The sequence below is a fragment of the Toxotes jaculatrix genome, chromosome 7, assembly GCF_017976425.1.
Source record: "Toxotes jaculatrix isolate fToxJac2 chromosome 7, fToxJac2.pri, whole genome shotgun sequence".
Lineage (NCBI taxonomy): Eukaryota > Metazoa > Chordata > Actinopteri > Toxotidae > Toxotes > Toxotes jaculatrix.
Window position 1 is genome coordinate 9,094,590 of NC_054400.1, and position 16,880 is coordinate 9,111,469.

Genomic DNA, 16,880 nt, shown 5'->3' on the forward strand with positions numbered 1-16,880 from the left:
GAATCCCGGATCTTTGTTTTGAGCTAACCCTTTTGTAAAATGGGCTCATGAGCTCCAGTGACATCTGTCATTACCACATTCACATGGGAACTTTTGCTGTTTCATAATATTTGCTTCTTTCAAACTGAAATAGAGTTGATTGACTGAGTTCTTCTTATCACTAACTCAGAGCTGAAAGTTTTAGTTGTTTTAGACTTCATTTTTCTGATGTCTCTCTCCCTCTCTCAGGTGTCGTTTGTGTCCCGTATCCCTGTAGCATTTCCTACAGGTGATGCAATCTCCCTGAGCCACAGTGTTGTTATGTATGCCTGCAACAAGAACGTGGATCTGGCTATCCAACATGGCAGACAGCGACCGTCTGGGAGCACATTGCCTCAAACTAAGTCTGCTCTAATAAGCTATGGAGGCCAAGGAAAAGCTGCACCCAGCAGTAGCCTTCGACTAAGCATTTTCACCCCCAACGTCCTTATGATCTCCAAACATGCTGATGGTTCCTTGAACCAGTGGGCGGTCAGTTTTGCGGAGGACTCTGCTTTCTCCACTGTGCTCAGCGTCTCTCACAAGTCACGGTACTGTGGTCACCGCTTCCACCTCAATGACCTGGCGTGTCACTCATTGCTTCCTCTCCTCCTCACCACATCACACCACAACGCCTTGAGGACGCCAGAAGTGGACAGCATTTTGGCTCCTCCAGAGGCCTGCTCCTCTGGTTTCTCTCATTCAGCATCTCTGCCCCGTGGGTCACGGCCCAGCAGGGTGTCCCTAGGTGTGGTTTCCCAGGATCCCAATGCAATCTACAGTGAGCTGATTTTGTGGAGAGTGGACCCTGTTGGCCCACTGTCTTTATCAGGCGGGGTCTCAGAGCTTGCGAGGATTAATTCTCTCCATGCATCAGCGTTTGCTAATGTAGCCTGGCTGCCCACACTCATTCCCAGCAGCTGTTTAGGTGAGAAAGTATTTTTAGTGTTGGAGATTGCTGAGTACTTCTGTTTTAACACTCAGACATTCTAGTGAGCACAGCTTCATTTTCATAATTCCTTCTGTTTACCAAACAGTTATTTTGGTACAGTAATATAAAGGAAGACTAGCTTTGGGACTCAAAATCAAAAACTGTTTTTTTTTAGTCATTTTACCCTCATGTATACTCTGTGTATATAAATAAACAATTCTTCTGAAAACAGCTCACTTAAACACCTTAAAATCCATGAAGATTTTTTTTTATTTCCAAATAAAATCCCACTAATAAAATTGGTGGCTGGAGTGTGCATAGTACATATAACTTTGGAACAGAAGTTTTTTTTTTTTTTTTTTAAATTAGCTTGTTTGTTGGATGAACTTTTTGTGTATTTTTGTTATTTTTGTTCATCGCGAAAAATAAGCATAATAAGCATAAGCATAATTTTCTTTCTTTCCCTCCTTAGGTGTGTACTGTAACTCCCCCAGCGCCTGCTTCGTGGCAAGTGATGGCCACTCACTCAGGCTGTATCAAGCTGTTATTGAAGCTAAGAAACTCCTGAGTGAGCTCTCCAACCCTGAGATATCAGTAAGTCCTCAAACAGGATTCTCAAACGGTACAGTCAGATTTGCAGTGGCTATTTTTTTTATGCACACCAACAGCAACACATCAGTGTTTCACCTTGGGCCCTTACAGAACTGGTGAGGTAATAAGATAATGTCAGTTTGCTCTCTTGCTTCTTACATAGGCACACAATGAAATAACATGAGAAATAAGATGGATTTTGAGTTGAATCCAGCAAGGAGTGGTGGTTGACATTTAGTTATTATGATCTATTAGTTGTTCTTATTTTTCATTTGTGAAAATATTCTCTCTTATTGCATATAAACTTTATTTTAGAATTTCAAAAAATACATTTGACGTAGTAACTGTATGTGTAAACTATTTAATACTAATCTGAAATTTTAATGTCTTTTTCACTTCAGAAATATGTTGGGGAGGTGTTCAACATCATCAGTCAGCAATCCACTGCAAAACCAGGGTGTATTATAGAGCTGGATGCCATTACTGACTTTGTAAGTATAAATGAAGCCCAAGGGGACTGGAGTGTACTGAAACAAATTTGCCTTGCTCTTGCACTCTCTTTGAGAACACTTCATCCAAGACTGTAAATGTTTTGGAAAAAAAAGATGTTAACAGAAACTTTCCCCCCTAAATAAAGCCTATGACAGAAATATATTTAAGAGCAATATTTGAAATTTGTAGCGTTTGTATAAGAAACATTCTGCAGTATATTTCTGAGTCTCTGTGAAAGGTCAACCATGAAACAACAAAAACGGGTGCAGCGCAGACCTCCTCTCTAAGCCTCAGGCAGCTTGTACGTGAGGCGTGTCTGTGTGTTACATTGACACAACTTATGTCTGTATTTCTGCTGCAGTAGATGAAGCATGTTGCTCAGTGTCTGCATCTGATGTAGCTTGATAATAGCTGCTGCTGTTCTCTGCAGCAGGGGAAGGAGACCCAACTCCTGCATGTTTTTGAGGAGGATCTGATCCTCGGCAGTGAGAGAACAGAGAGCGCACAGGAAACTCCTGCTTCTCCTCACACTGGTATAGATAAAATTATTTTTTCTTACTCAGTGGTGTGCATTTTTAAGGCTTAGTATCAAACATTTTTTTGCCACCTTCAAACTCAGTTCATTTATATTCAGTGTTTATCTGTGTGTGTTTCTCTGTAGCCTCTGGTGAGCCGACCTTCTCGGCACGATTTTTCCTGGTGGTGGTCGAATTAACCCCGACAGGTCGCTCACTCCTCCACATGTGGCATCTCCATCTTGCCGCTCGACCCGTCACCATGGGTGGGTACTCTGAACAGAAGACTTAAATTTCCCAGGATGCAGGAAAAAAATTAGATTCTCTGTTGCTTCAGGACAGGCCCTTTTTATCTGTCATCCTATTCAGTCCCTAGTCAAATAGATGACAGGCAGCTTATATAACAGCTTTACTCCTGAGACAGTCATAAGAAATAGAAGCCTCCTGACAAAATTATATCTGCTGGTGAGCAGTAACTGTGTGGTATTTTTTTTTTTTCTTTTTTTTAAATTTGTATTGATCATGTAGAAATAGGAACGGTTTTTGATTAAGTGGTGGTTTTAAGAATATTCTGTGAAATGAATTTACTGGTATGGTAGTACATCAACAAAAACATATAGTCCCTTCAAATTCAAATAATGACTCTAATTCTGTGTCTGTTACTAAATAATTATAAAGATGAATAATGTGGGATGGTTTTGATGTGAAATTCTCTGTTAAGATTTTCTAAACAATATTTCCCTTTTCCTGTTTGTGGCCCACAGAGGAAACTACGACAGAGAGGGATGCCACCACGGCCTCTCCCATAAACAGCTCTCAGCGCAACTTTGACATGTTCGGTTCTCCAGCAGCTCAGAAGAATAAAACCTGTACTTCAAATCTGCAGAGTGCCTGTCGCCTCAGCCTCACAACACACAGACTATACAGCCAAGAGATGGCTCTGCCAGAAGGGGTGGAGGCCATCAGTGTTACACCCTCAGCAGGTGAGGGACAATAAGGACACACACTCGCATACAAATGACACAAGTCCACAAACCTGGCCTCCATCACAGCTTGGAGGTCAAGCATACAGTGCATGAGCACAACAATTTTTTTACACCTAAATTGTTTTGTGACAATAGCATTAAAACAGGTGCAGAAAAAGCAGAAATTCAGCAGCTACAGAGACATTTACAGACAACAGTTTAGACAAAGGTGCAAATTTTATATTGCCATGGGACCCTCATCTCTTCAGTTAGCAAATGATTGAAAACACTGATTCAGATAACACTTTCAGGAATGTATAGATGTTTCTTTATCAACTAAGAAAAAGTTACTTCTATTTTTAAAGTTACTTCTTTTTTTCAGCAATTTTTGTCATCAGCCAGGAAAAGGCTAGAAACGTTTTTTGAAATTCTACTCAAAATGAATTATTTCAAACAGTGTCATTTGCAAAGCACTCAAAATATCTGGAAAACAAAGCTTCAGAGTTTTTTTTTTTTTTTGACCATGCTGTTATTTTGCCTCAGTCTTAGATGACTTAGATTAACCTGTTTATAAACTATGCTTAAATTGCCATCTGCAAAAAATCTTCAACTGAAAGAAATTCACATCGAAGTCTGAAAAGATATTAAAGTTTAGAATTAAGAGATTAAGAAAAGCTTGCCCAATAGTGAATTGTCAACTCTCTTCCTAGGTCACCTGAGTGCGTCCTGTTCTCTGCCAGCTGGACGTGTGCCTTACCTTCTTGCTACTTCCTGTTCTGATGGAAAGGTGCGCTTCTGGAGGTGTAATGTTGTGGCGATAGAGCCCTCCAGTATGGACAGCTTGTTGTACCAGTGGGAGGAATGGCCACTCTTGGTGGAGGAGAGGCTTCCAAACAGCAGCGCAGTAAGTGTGCCAGGTCGCCCCATAGAGGTCAGCTGTTGTCACACTGGACGGATTGCAGTTGCCTACAGGCAGACGCCAAATACACCTCTGAACTCAACACCTCATCCGAACTCTCATGGACTGTTGACTTCTCCTCCTGCCTTGGCATCCTCCCCCTACAACACTCACCTGACCCCAACCGTGACTGTACAGCGAAGCCCAAATCTGACTCCAAGTCCCAACCTAGTAATCATTAGAGAACCACTGGTTCACATTAGCATCTTCCAGTGTGAGTCCACTGGTGGTTCACAGTGGATTCTAGAGCAGACCATTGTCCTGGACAGCACAGATCCCACAGCTAACCTTCATGTTAGCAGTAGCACAAGTGGAAGCGCCAGTGTTCCAGGTAACATGGGCTATGCTTTACCTAATGAGAACTGTCTTGGTTCCACAAGTAAGAGCCTGGTTCATTTGGACTGGGTGTCCCAAGAGGATGGGTCACATGTTCTGACCGTCGGTATCGGGACAAAGATTTATATGTATGGCCGTCTCTCTGGGAAGCCTCCAGAATTGGGTCTGTCATGTGATGCCAGCAGAGGCCAGACCTTGTCTCGCCTAGTTCTGCTTCGATCAGTTGACTTGGTCTCCTCTGTTGAAGGCTCATTACCCATCCCAGTCTCCCTCTCCTGGGTACGAGATGGCATCTTGGTAGTTGGTATGGACTGCGAGATGCATGTCTACTCCCAGTGGCAGCCCCCAACACCGCCCAAACCCAATGCTGCCATTGCTCAGGACACAGACATCAGCAGCAGTGTCTCCTCCATAATCTCAGCTGTCAGACAGAGCCAGGAGGAGGGACTCAGCCCTGGGGCACCAATGTCTTCACTAGCCCCTCCCAAAAAGGCCCTGACAAGGTCGATGATGAGCCTGGCTCAGAAACTCAGTGGTAAGAGAACTGCTTATGACCTGCCTGTAGAGATGGAAGATTCTGGGCTTTTTGAAGCAGCTCACCAACTCTTTCCAACACTGCCCCAATATCATCCTGTACAGTTACTGGAGCTCATGGATCTGGGGAAGGTAAGTTAAAGAAATACTCAAATAGTGTCTATACTTAGATATATTTTCATTTAAGAACCCTCTCCAGTTGATGGGATAGGTCTTGTCAGTTGATATAATTTAATTTCTTAAGGTGTGAAGCTGTAGTAAATCAAACCAGTACATTTACAAAGAATAAGCTTTGCCAGAATGTTGACCTTACAAACCAAGTAATATCATTTGATTTGTCTATCTTGAGGTTCATCGTGCCAAAGCCATCCTCTCTCACCTGGTGAAATGCATTGCTGGGGAAATAGTGGCACTTAAAGACAGTACCACCAATCCAGAGAAACGTGTGCGCTCTCGAACCATCAGCGCTGGAGGCAGCACAGCCAGGGATCCGAAGATGTTCAGCAAAGCAGAGAACTCCACTCCTGACTACACAGAGATAAGCTCCATACCTCCCCTTCCTCTGTACGCCCTTCTGGCAGCTGATGAGGATACATCACCAAAACCTGGTGTGTATACAAGACGGGGGTTTTAGAATAAGTAATAATAGAGAATACATATAAAGTATATAAAGTGAATAACAAAATAACATTAAACTTTATTTCGGTTGAACTTCAGGTCAGGTCTCAGTTCTTTAGAACCAAGAATACCCCTGCTTTGAGATGGTAAACTAATATATTAATCTATAGAGACTGTAATTGTGGCTAACAACTTAATAAAAAAAGGTAGAGTGTAGATTAATTTTCTACTGCATAGAATTGAAAAGGGTGAAAATCAAAGATTGTAGCTTTGTTAGAATATGTTAAGTCTGACAAATATCAAACATGTTTCCCATGTGTGCTTTTAAGCAGGTACACAAACAAAAACATTATTTACAGTGGAAAAACAACCACTTTTTAACCACCCTGCCTCAAGGCTTGAGAGACTCAAAATAATATCCTACTCTTTGGTCTTTTAGTTTTTCCTCATTGTGTCTCTGGGGATACAAAGTGAGAAGAATGAAAGCAGAAACGTATTCAGTAAAAAAAAAAAAAAAAATCTTGCTCTTTGGTATTTTAATTTGATCTGCTGTCTCCACAGCAGGAGGGTATTTTTCCTCAGGTCTCTCATGAAATACTTGTCTTTTGTAATTTACCTCTGCCTTGTACCTCCTTATAGATAAAGTGGGCAGTGTGAGTGGAGATAGTGGGCATGGTTCCAGTCACACGGATGCATATGATGAGCTCTTTCATACACCCAGCACAGTAGACTTGGACCCCCTGGACAACGATCAAGAGGAAACAGGCAACAAGGTCAGCTTCTGTTGGCTTGTGCTTAAAGAGAGAGTTTATAAAAATGAGAGTGGACAGCAACATTTTGGGCTCTTGGTATTCCAGCATGTAGCTTAGACATGCATAATTGTGCATGTCAAGGTTCATTTTAGATAAATTGGTGCCTTAAAACATAGACCAGTCAAAGCTCATGATATTCCTAGCTAATGCATCCAAAAATCTAGCCTGATCTTGGTAGTATCTCCAAATACTGTCAAAAGGTTGAGGCATTAGGAAAAGCTTCTACATGTTATTAGTCTTGTGGATAGTTAATGTGCACATACAATATCATGTTTGTTTTGTTGGGAGTTATTTCCTGCCTCTCTCTATTATGTCTTGTCTTACAAATTAGAAATACTGTACACTTAATTTTACAGACTGTCCTCTGTCTTGTTCCCTGTCCGTAGGTTATTGACCTGTCCCAGTACAGTCCTACATATTTTGGTCCAGAACATGCCCAGGTTCTGTCCAGCCATCTCCTTCACTCCAGTTTGCCAGGATTAACTCGTATGGAGCAGATGTCTCTCATGGCGTTGGCCGACACCATTGCTACCACAAGCACAGATCTTAAGGACAGCCAGGGCAAGAGCAAAGGTACTTTTAGGAAAACAAAACATGAAATGTGGGGTCTTCAAATGGATAGCAGTGCATTAAATTTTCATGTTCATCATTTGCCAGGTGGAGAGACACTGGATGAGTGTGGTCTGAAGTTCTTGCTGGCCGTCAGACTGCATACCTTCCTCTCTACCTCCCTGCCTCCAGCACACCGAGCACAGCTGCTACGGCAAGGTACAGTCAGATAAGGTTTTTAAAAGTTTTTTCATTGGGGTCATTTCACTGTTGATGCAAAGGAGCAGGCAAAGACTGTAGCATTCAACACACCATACAGGGCCATTTTCATGTCAATAAGAATATTCTTTTTCTAATCAAACAAGGCCAAAGTTCTCAGATAAACTTTTACAAGCAAGCCAAATGCCCTTGAAAATGAGTATGCTTACTTTTTTGCCCATACGGTCATAAAATGTTTTGACCTTGTATGATTGTGCAAGACTCAATGTAAGTTTCCAGCTTGCTGCTTAAAGAGATGTCTCCTTGGTCTTCCTCAGGTATAGTTTCAATGCTCACCTAGGTCTTAGGGCAGCAACCCTCTAAAGACTCCTAAAGCTAGACAGAGAGGAGGTTACTGATGCCTCAGTTGTAAGTTTTTGACAGTAAAAGTTTCAGTCAGAGAACTGAACAAGCCATAGTTTTTATTATCATTAACTATTGGTTTAAAGTCACCCCTGAGCAAGGCACTTAATCTATGTCTGCTCCCTAGAACTCCTCAGTGGGTGGCAGTACAGTACTGTAGCTGTAAGAGGCAAGTCACTGTTTTAAACAGATGGATGCGTGTCTACACAGTGTTTATATTCTCCCCATGAAATTCAGAACATTTCCCATTTCCACATGTCCTTTTCTTCTTTCTACAGGCCTGTCAACATGTCATTATGCCTGGGCCTTCCACTCTGAAGCTGAGGAGGAGTTGCTGAACATGCTCCCTGCCCTGCAGAAGGGAGAGCCCACCTGGCCTGAGCTGCGATCCATGGGTGTGGGCTGGTGGCTGCGCAGCACAAACAAACTACGCAGGTGTATTGAGAAGGTGAGGTGGCTAACTTCATTAGGTACTTTTCATTTTCAGTTTAGGTGGCAGTTTATTAAAATAGATTTTCTAATTTGAAGTACAGATTTTGCAGGTTGTGCGGTCAGTAGCAAATAAGAGTGAAAGAGGAGGTATATATGAAATGGGAAGGCCAGGACCTCTGTGGAGTTTAGTGAATGTCAGTTTGCATTCATAATAAGCTATTGTAGTCTTATTTTAATCTTCTGGTGCATTTTCGAAATTGTTTAGCACCTGGTGCTTTTCTGCATAATGGAAACTGCAGTTGAAAAACAGAAGATTAATCTGTATTTTTTTGAAATGTGGTTCTAGTAATTTTTCAAGTGAAATTGCCAAACATTATCTACTTTTAGCTTCGCTAATGTGACAATTTGCTGCTTTTCTTTGACTTATCTCGTTGTGAACAGCATATCTTTGTGTTTTGGACTGCTGGTCTGAAATTAACAAAAACATAGATTGAACCGGTTTTCATCAGGACTTATTCTTAAAAAAAAAAACAATCACACAGAATCATTTTAAAGGTGCTATAATCTCATAAAACATCTGCACATATTGAAGGTTGTCCATTAGTGTGTTAGCCCCATCTACTTCATATTGACTGCTTTATTTATAAATGAAGTGCAGTCAGGTAGGTGAGGTTGGTATAAAATACAGCATTATAACTTAGTATGAGCTATTCCCTGAAATGACCCATAAAGCTACAACTTATGTTGTGGATAAGACTGTATACTGTAGACTGAGGGGGCGTGAGCTGAATGTTGCCTCTGTTTTGTCAGGTTGCCAAGGCTTCTTTTCAGAGAAGCAATGATCCTCTGGATGCAGCTATATTTTACCTCGCACTGAAAAAGAAGGCAGTGGTGTGGGGATTGTACAGGTAGGCAGAACTGACATGATTTTTGCATATGAAATGTAAATGCATACACATGCACATACAGTCATCACAATATGTGCCCCCGCTCTGGAAAAAAATTAGTTATGCCAGATTACTGAAGACCTATGACAGCAGTTTTGTTATTTTGAATCTGTAACGTCACTCTCCCCAGGTCTCAGAAGAATGTCAAAATGACAGACTTTTTCCGCAACAACTTCAGCGAGGACCGGTGGAGGAAAGCAGCACTGAAAAATGCCTTTTCTCTGTTGGGAAAGCAGCGGTTCCAGCATTCTGCAGCCTTCTTCCTTCTAGCTGGCTCCCTTAAGGATGCTGTTGAGGCAAGTGGAAAATAGACATGACACAGTGTTTGCAAGAAGCACTTGTTCCTTCAGCTGCAATTGCCAATTGCCAGCCCACTAAACTTAAGTTAAAGACCTTGCTTTCAGTATGAGTTAAGTCAAGTACTTCACATTTTCCTTTACAGATTTCATAGTCAAGGGCAGTGTGTGATATAGTAAAAAGCAAAGAAACCACATTCACAAAACAGACCCCATCAGTAGTATTTATGAAGTGTGGACATTCTTTTTATTGTTAAAATAACTCAATATGTTCCCACAATGGTGTCTTAGTAAAGAGCTTTTAGCACAATGCACTGAAGAATTATTGATCTTGGCAGTGGACTCTTGGATGGTGTTGTCTTTCCTCCTTTTTGTGAGAATTGTCAATAGCACGTTATCACATTCATAAAACAGCGGCAGTACACTCTACCTACTACCTTGACTGCAGAAATTTTCTTTGTTAACATGTAAAACTGCATGTGTTTATGTATGATTTGAAAATGGCTGCTGTGTTAACCTGCAAAAAACATACAGGTCTCCATCTTTTTGCTCACATATCAAGTAGGCTGCTTCTGGTCATCTTGTTTACTTAACCTTTTATTCATCAAGGTTATATCTGTTTAGAAAATCCCTGAAGCAATGAGTCACATTATTTTATCTGCGTGAGTAACTGGAGCTGCTCTAAGCATTTTATGGAAATGAGCGTCACTCGGGCAATGGGCTATCATTGACTTTGTTTGTCTTTCTGACTGGGAGGTAGTCTCATTGAAATTCACCTCACACCTTACCAGTTGTGAGCAACTTGAACAACTTCAGCTATATCCTCTAACTCTTTGCCATCAGCACAGGCTTTCATTTTTAAATTTAAATTTTTTTGGTTCTTTCTCTTCTTATTTAACATATAAACAAGAGAGCTATAGCTTCAGAAGACCATTATGTCCTACTGCATTACTTTGTATCCAGAGTATTTATTATTTTTCTGCTTATGTCTTGTCTCTCTTTTTTTTTCTTTTTTTTTTTAACTGACTGTGCTTTATTTTCCTTATCCTCCAGGTGTGTTTAGAGAAAATGCAGGACCTACAGCTGGCTCTGGTGATCTCCAGATTGTATGAGTCTGAGTTTGAGACAGCATCCACCTACAAAAAGATCCTCCAGAGACATGTTCTGGGACAAGACAAACAGGTGCATAGAGGTTGTGCATGTCACAGCTTACACAGGCTGCTGTTTTTACTGTGGAAAATGCACTACCTCATCAAACTACTCTATGTTGTTTGACTCCAGCATTTGATAATTAATACTCTGCAGAGACCAGATGGAGTCATTGTAATTCTCTGAATCTTTCAGATTCCAGCCCACCAGGACCCGTTCCTGCGTAGCATGGCTCACTGGGTCTTGGAGGACTACAGCAGAGCCTTGGACACTCTACTCGAGCAGCCTGCTAACAGCACCAGCTCTGGGTCCACTGAGAGCAAATGTGACATTGGTAGGTCTGCAGTGCTCCCTTTTTATTTACCCCTATGCAAAATTGAAATTAAAATAGTACAGTTTGTTCCTGGTAATTGGTTATGCACTTGCCAAATTTTCATGTTATGAGGGGAAGCAGGAAATTTTTGACAAAAATAGGTTTTACCACACTTTTATTTATGGAGACACTTTTTATTCCTGAATGAAACTCCACCTTTTAGCCAGAATCTATGTAAAATTTTGTCAGTTTGATTTTTAAATTCCTTGTAGATGTATTCTGCACTCTCACAAGCCTTAACAATTTCTCAAAGCTCTTTTCACCGTGTGGGACACTGCCTGTCGAATGCAGCATGGCAGGTAAAAACGTGGGTAGACTGTAAGTGCTACAGACTGTAATTTGACACTGTGAGGTCGAATCCTCTGCTTCCACAAAACGTCTCGGCTTTGCAACTATTTTTGGTCCTTTAAGTATTTGAAATTGCACAAGTAATTGGATCATACTGGTCACAGAAGACCACTTAATTGAAGAAAATATACAAGGCTTGCCTTAAGAATAGATGAAGAGCTGAACTTAATATGAACCTCATTTTGACTTAAGAGCCAAACCAGTCTCAGTTTAACAATCCCTGTGCTACATGTGTTTCATAAATGATGTTCTCAAAGCACATATAATATGCTTACAGAGACAGAAAACACTGACTTATAGAAAGCTGAAAATGATTCTTCTACTTGATAGACTGTCTGCTGTCCTGGCTGGGTTTTCAGTATGAGTTGTCCAGTCGTTTGACATTGCTTACACCTGGGTGACAAGGAGTGAACCTAGAACTTAATAACATCACCTTTGTGTCCACCAGCCCCTCTCAATACCCTGTCAGTTTCTGAGCTCCCAGCTCCATCCTCTACTTGCCTTTAAGCGGCCAGAGAATGCTGTTTGTCTGTGGGTAAGTGCTCACATCTTTTTTCTATGACAGGTTCCTCTTCTGTGTCTCCATGTAACCCCGAGGTTTTCAACTTTTACACCTACCTCCGCACACACCCACTCCTCCTTCGCCGCCATTTCGGCTCTTCGGACAAGGCTAAAGTTGGCCTGACCGCTGAGGGTCGCAGAGCTGACTCCATTAGCCTGGAGGAGAGAAGACTCTTTTTCACTGCCGCATATGCACACCTACAAGCTGGCTGCCCCATGCTCGCGCTTGAAGTCCTCTCCAAGATGCCCAAAACCCACAAGCATTCCAAACTCCTGAACCAGGAGGATACAGGCATCATGGTTGAACTCAGTGATGGGAGTAAGAATGGACAAACATCAGACCCAGATTGGTCTCAGCCGGCTCTGAATGGCTACGATTCAGATGGGAACAGCTTATCCAACAGTCAGTCAAATTCAGTGTTAAGTTTTGACTGGAGCCAGCCGTCACTGACACTTCCAGATGAGCCCCTGGAGCTGAAGTGGGACAGTGACAAAGATGATGAAGAAGAGGATGAGGATGAAGAAGAACCTAAAAATGGTAAGAGCGGTAGAACTGCAGACAGCAGCAGTGTGTTCCAGGACACACAGGATGCCATGTCGCCCCTAATGGAGACGGTGACGGGAGAGGACAGTGAGGACAGCAATGACTTCATCGCACCATCTGATGACATATTGGCGGCCCAGCTGAAGTTTACTGCCTGCTTGAAGATTATGACCAATGAACTCCGGACGCTGTCGACAGGGTATGAACTGGATGGGGGGAAACTACGTTACCAGCTCTACCAGTGGTTAGAAAGAGAGGTAATTACACACACAAAGACTTTTACAGACTTAAAGGTCAAACCCACTATTCTTCCTCTAGTTTTGATATTGTAATAATATGTATCTGTGTGGCTGCACCCTTAGGTTCACTCAATACAACTTTTATAACTTGCATAACTCCCACACATCACTCCTGTCTTCGTGTTCACTATTTCAAGATTTTACCTCTCTGTGTCTCTGGGTGTCAGTTCATATAAACCTCATAATTGTAACAACCCCAGTGTTTTTCTCTTACGAAGTTCTTTGCCTTCTACTCCGAACGCAGTTTGACATGTTGGTGAAATGTTTTTCTTTCGCTCCCCCGCATGGATGAGAAATTTCTTCTTGATAAATTGATTTTAAGATAAAATTCTGTTTTCCCCAGGTGGTGGCTCTCCAGCGATGCTGCAGCTACAAGCCCTGCCTGCCAGAGCTGTCTGTCCAGGGTGATGCCTCTGTTTCTGGGTTGGTGGAGGAGGAACAGGTGGGTGTAGATAGCTGGTTGTTTCTAGATTTGTCAGATGTTCATGTGGGAAAATCGATGCAACACTTGTTACACAGTGCAACACAGTGTTTCATGACATAGTTTGAAAAATTGTGTTTTATTAAAGTGTGTGTTGCACCAGTCCGCCTTGGATCTCTGTGTTGTTAGACCTCTGTTTGTTGCACAAAATTCCTCCAAACATACTGCTGCAAATTTTGTTCAGTTTCAGCAGCAAACTTAATTATGCATCATACAGTACATTTAATGTGTATTCATAAATTAAAATTGCATTTCAAAGACCCACTAATTTATTGTTGACATAACAGACTAATGTACATGGTTTGAAACACAGCTGTTTTTAATCTTACCACCGTGGGGCTTTTATTTGAACACTAGCCAGCTACTTAACATTGGCATATTTACGGGGATGTTGATTGATTTTTCTTTGAAAATAATGAAGCAAAAATGGTTTTCCAGCCTGGGAGCCCTCATGCTGACAGCCAGAGGAGCAGGAGACACTGGTTGCAGAGTAACCAACCCTTACTGAGGATGTTTCTGAGCTACTGCAGCTTACATGGCTCCCATGGTGGGGGACTGGCTTCTGTACGCATGGAGCTCATATTGTTGCTTCAGGAGTCTCACCAGGTAATTAAAACATGCACAGACACACACTAAAGGCCACTGATAAACAGAGCATGACAGTCTTTTGGTGGCAGCCAAGTTAGTCTGGCACCATAGCTGTTCCCACTGAGTAACTCTGCCACCTGATGTTTTTTTAGGTTGCTTGGTAGTTGGTGGTGATAAAACAGTTAGTCAGCTAATTGACACTTGGTTGACAATTTGTTTATTACAAATGTTATTAGATTATAATTTTGGTGATTAGTAGGACAATTTGTTGACGCTGCAGTCTCTTGAGTTTGTGTCTGTCAAATTTGGTGAATTAAATATGACTTATACATACATGAGACAAAAAAAAATTTGGAGATTGATTACTAGTCTAGGTCTTCTCTGAATAAGAAAAAAAAGGCAAGCATTTGGTGATTATAGGTTCACAGCTTTTCTTGGCTTTTGTTTTTCTTATATAAAATATAGTGTGGGGTCTATTTGGGGGGTGTGGGTGCTTGTCAAACTAGCTCGGGTAAATTATGATGACAGTTTAGTTTTATTTTTTAATCAGTGAATTGAGAAAAAAAAAAATAATTGATTATAGCTGTTGCAGCCCTAGTTCATGGTCTTACAGTGGGGATACTACTGAAAGCACTGTAACATATTTACATCACAGACTTATGGTTATATTGGTAGTAAAGCCTAGCCAGACTCTGTCTGAGGTTCTGGACATAAATGAAAAATGAATGAGACATTATTTGTCTTAATTATTACTATTTATCTTAATAGGAACAACAAAAGTAATGTCAGTAAAATATCTTTTTTCTGCAACAACAAAGACCATTATCTGCACGTAAAAGCAATTAAGCAGTTTACCAGAACTGTAGTATTATTTAACTGATCACATATTCTCTTTGAAGGGAAGGATACCGAGCAGATGATTGGCAAAGTACAAATGAAGACGAACATGAAGCCATCTGAAAAGCTTGTCTTAATGTAACCAGATTCCCAAGACACACATATTCAGACCTACTTATTGTGCATTGGTGATTGTCTGCACACCTCCAGCAATGGGTTGACAGGTTGTACTGAATCTCCAAGCTCCTGAGGGAGGTTCTGCCTTAGGCTGACTATTAGAAGGTTGAGTCAAATTTTAGGAGGTAAACAACTCAGTGAGCCGGCATGGGAACAACGCTCTTGAATGTTAGCACAGTCGATAGTCACTGGGAGTCCTTTCTACTCTTCTACTTTGATTTTGGAATAAAACCAGTTTCTTTTGTCCCAACTCTGGTCCCATGGTTATCAAATTTCTCTATTGTTGTCGAGGAACTTTTTGTATTTTTGTATTTTTCCTTTGTCTTGACTTCAGTCAGTGTGTGGAGCTTCTGTGAAGGAGCTCAGTGACAACTGAATGTGATTCATCAAGCATAACGAACATAAGCCTGTGGTATTCTTACACACAGAGTCATGTTCAGGAATCTAGTCAACACACACAAAACCAGGCACTCCTTCAGTGCCAATATCTTTTTTTTGCTGTTGCTCTTCAAATGTCATTCACATTCACACTGGAAAACACATCCTGCTCTTTCTTAAATGTGGAATCATGTATGACACTCCAGCAGTTGGCTCATACTGTCTTCATTATTGCTCAGGAAAAGGTTGTTTCACAGTTCAAAGTAGCATCCCTCAGCTCCTAGCTCTCTGTGTGAGCTGTCTCTTCTACCCTCTAAAAAAAGATATGTGAAAGTTGAATGCATCTACTCTTATTTTTTAAGTTTACTGTGGTGTGGTGTTAGCTTATATAGAGTATATGTCCCAGTGTATAGGTGTGACAGTGTTATGCGTGATGAACAATTTCAAAACGGCGTGTGCATTCACTGGGGCATTTTTTAATGTACGTACTGACATAGTCTAATGTTTTGATACTTTCCCCTCTGACCTCTGTCCACAGGACGACTCCATTCAATCAGTGATGACGTCAAGTTTCCAGCCCACCTCTATCCCTCTTCTCATGGCTTGCACAGCTAATGTAAAGACAGTGGTGGCCAATCCCATCGTCTACCTGACCAACCTGACTCATGACATCTTGCAGACCATCAATGCACTTGACTCTCCTCCACATCCTGATGTTATTAACAATGAGGTAGCCTCTGGTCGGATTTATCTTTTTCCTCTTTGGGTCCAAAATAGCTAAGAGTGGGCTTTAGTGTTCTCTGTGTGTGTGTGTGTGTGTGTGTGTGTGTGTGTGTGTGTGTGTGTGTGTGTGTGTGTGTGTGTGTGTGTGTGTGTGTGTGTGTGTGTGTGTGTGTGTGTGTGTGTGTGTGTGTGTGTGTGTGTGTGTGTTCAGTTTTGCAGTTTGTGGGCAATGGAAAGAAGTAGTAAATATAACGGTGACATATTATCACAGTTTGAGTTGATATACAGCTAACTTCTTAACATGCGTACTTACACATCCAGCAGATGCTGAGAAACATTAGCATTCATTAGAAACTGTGTTGGTGTCAGCCTGATGATTTTATGTTTTAGCTGTTGTTTTGCACTCTATCAGCTCCTGGCTCTTAAGAGCAGTGTGTGAAAACAGTGAAGTTGTGGGCTGTGAAACGCTGAGCTGAAAGATGCTATAAAGCTCTGTGGAGCTGAAGGGGACTGCAGAGTCAAGTTTATCACCAAGTTTATCACAAGTGCTCCCTTTTTCTCACTGCAACTAAAAAAAGTGCACCTCAATTAAACACTCCTGCTAATTCATCTTTTTCTTTGATCATGGCTCTCATTTCAGATCTATGTGATGCACACCTTAGCTGCCTCCTTGTCTGCCTGTATATATCAGTGTCTGTGTGATGGACACACCTACAGGTAAGTGTCAGTACTCTGGCTTATTACTATTCTTTTTAGGCTAACCCTCTAGGTTGTCATGTTACAGTGACTGTTCCACAAAGCACCTTA

General features: G+C 41.4%; 1 protein-coding gene across 2 annotated transcripts in view; it reads left to right on the plus strand.

Annotated features, from left to right (window-relative positions):
- LOC121184113 (dmX-like protein 1) overlaps positions 1–16,880 on the plus strand; it is a 51,391-nt gene that overhangs the window by 15,165 nt on the left and 19,346 nt on the right. For both annotated transcript variants that reach the window (XM_041041542.1, XM_041041543.1), the window contains exons 13-33: positions 229–946; positions 1,422–1,543; positions 1,942–2,031; positions 2,463–2,565; positions 2,694–2,813; positions 3,312–3,530; positions 4,223–5,472; positions 5,690–5,948; positions 6,598–6,731; positions 7,157–7,343; positions 7,428–7,538; positions 8,219–8,388; positions 9,183–9,280; positions 9,450–9,615; positions 10,669–10,797; positions 10,960–11,098; positions 12,051–12,847; positions 13,233–13,331; positions 13,809–13,976; positions 15,889–16,080; positions 16,714–16,790. In XM_041041542.1, coding sequence (XP_040897476.1) covers positions 229–946; positions 1,422–1,543; positions 1,942–2,031; positions 2,463–2,565; positions 2,694–2,813; positions 3,312–3,530; positions 4,223–5,472; positions 5,690–5,948; positions 6,598–6,731; positions 7,157–7,343; positions 7,428–7,538; positions 8,219–8,388; positions 9,183–9,280; positions 9,450–9,615; positions 10,669–10,797; positions 10,960–11,098; positions 12,051–12,847; positions 13,233–13,331; positions 13,809–13,976; positions 15,889–16,080; positions 16,714–16,790 — 5,348 coding nt within the window. The remainder of the gene's footprint in view (positions 1–228; positions 947–1,421; positions 1,544–1,941; positions 2,032–2,462; positions 2,566–2,693; positions 2,814–3,311; positions 3,531–4,222; positions 5,473–5,689; positions 5,949–6,597; positions 6,732–7,156; positions 7,344–7,427; positions 7,539–8,218; positions 8,389–9,182; positions 9,281–9,449; positions 9,616–10,668; positions 10,798–10,959; positions 11,099–12,050; positions 12,848–13,232; positions 13,332–13,808; positions 13,977–15,888; positions 16,081–16,713; positions 16,791–16,880) is intronic.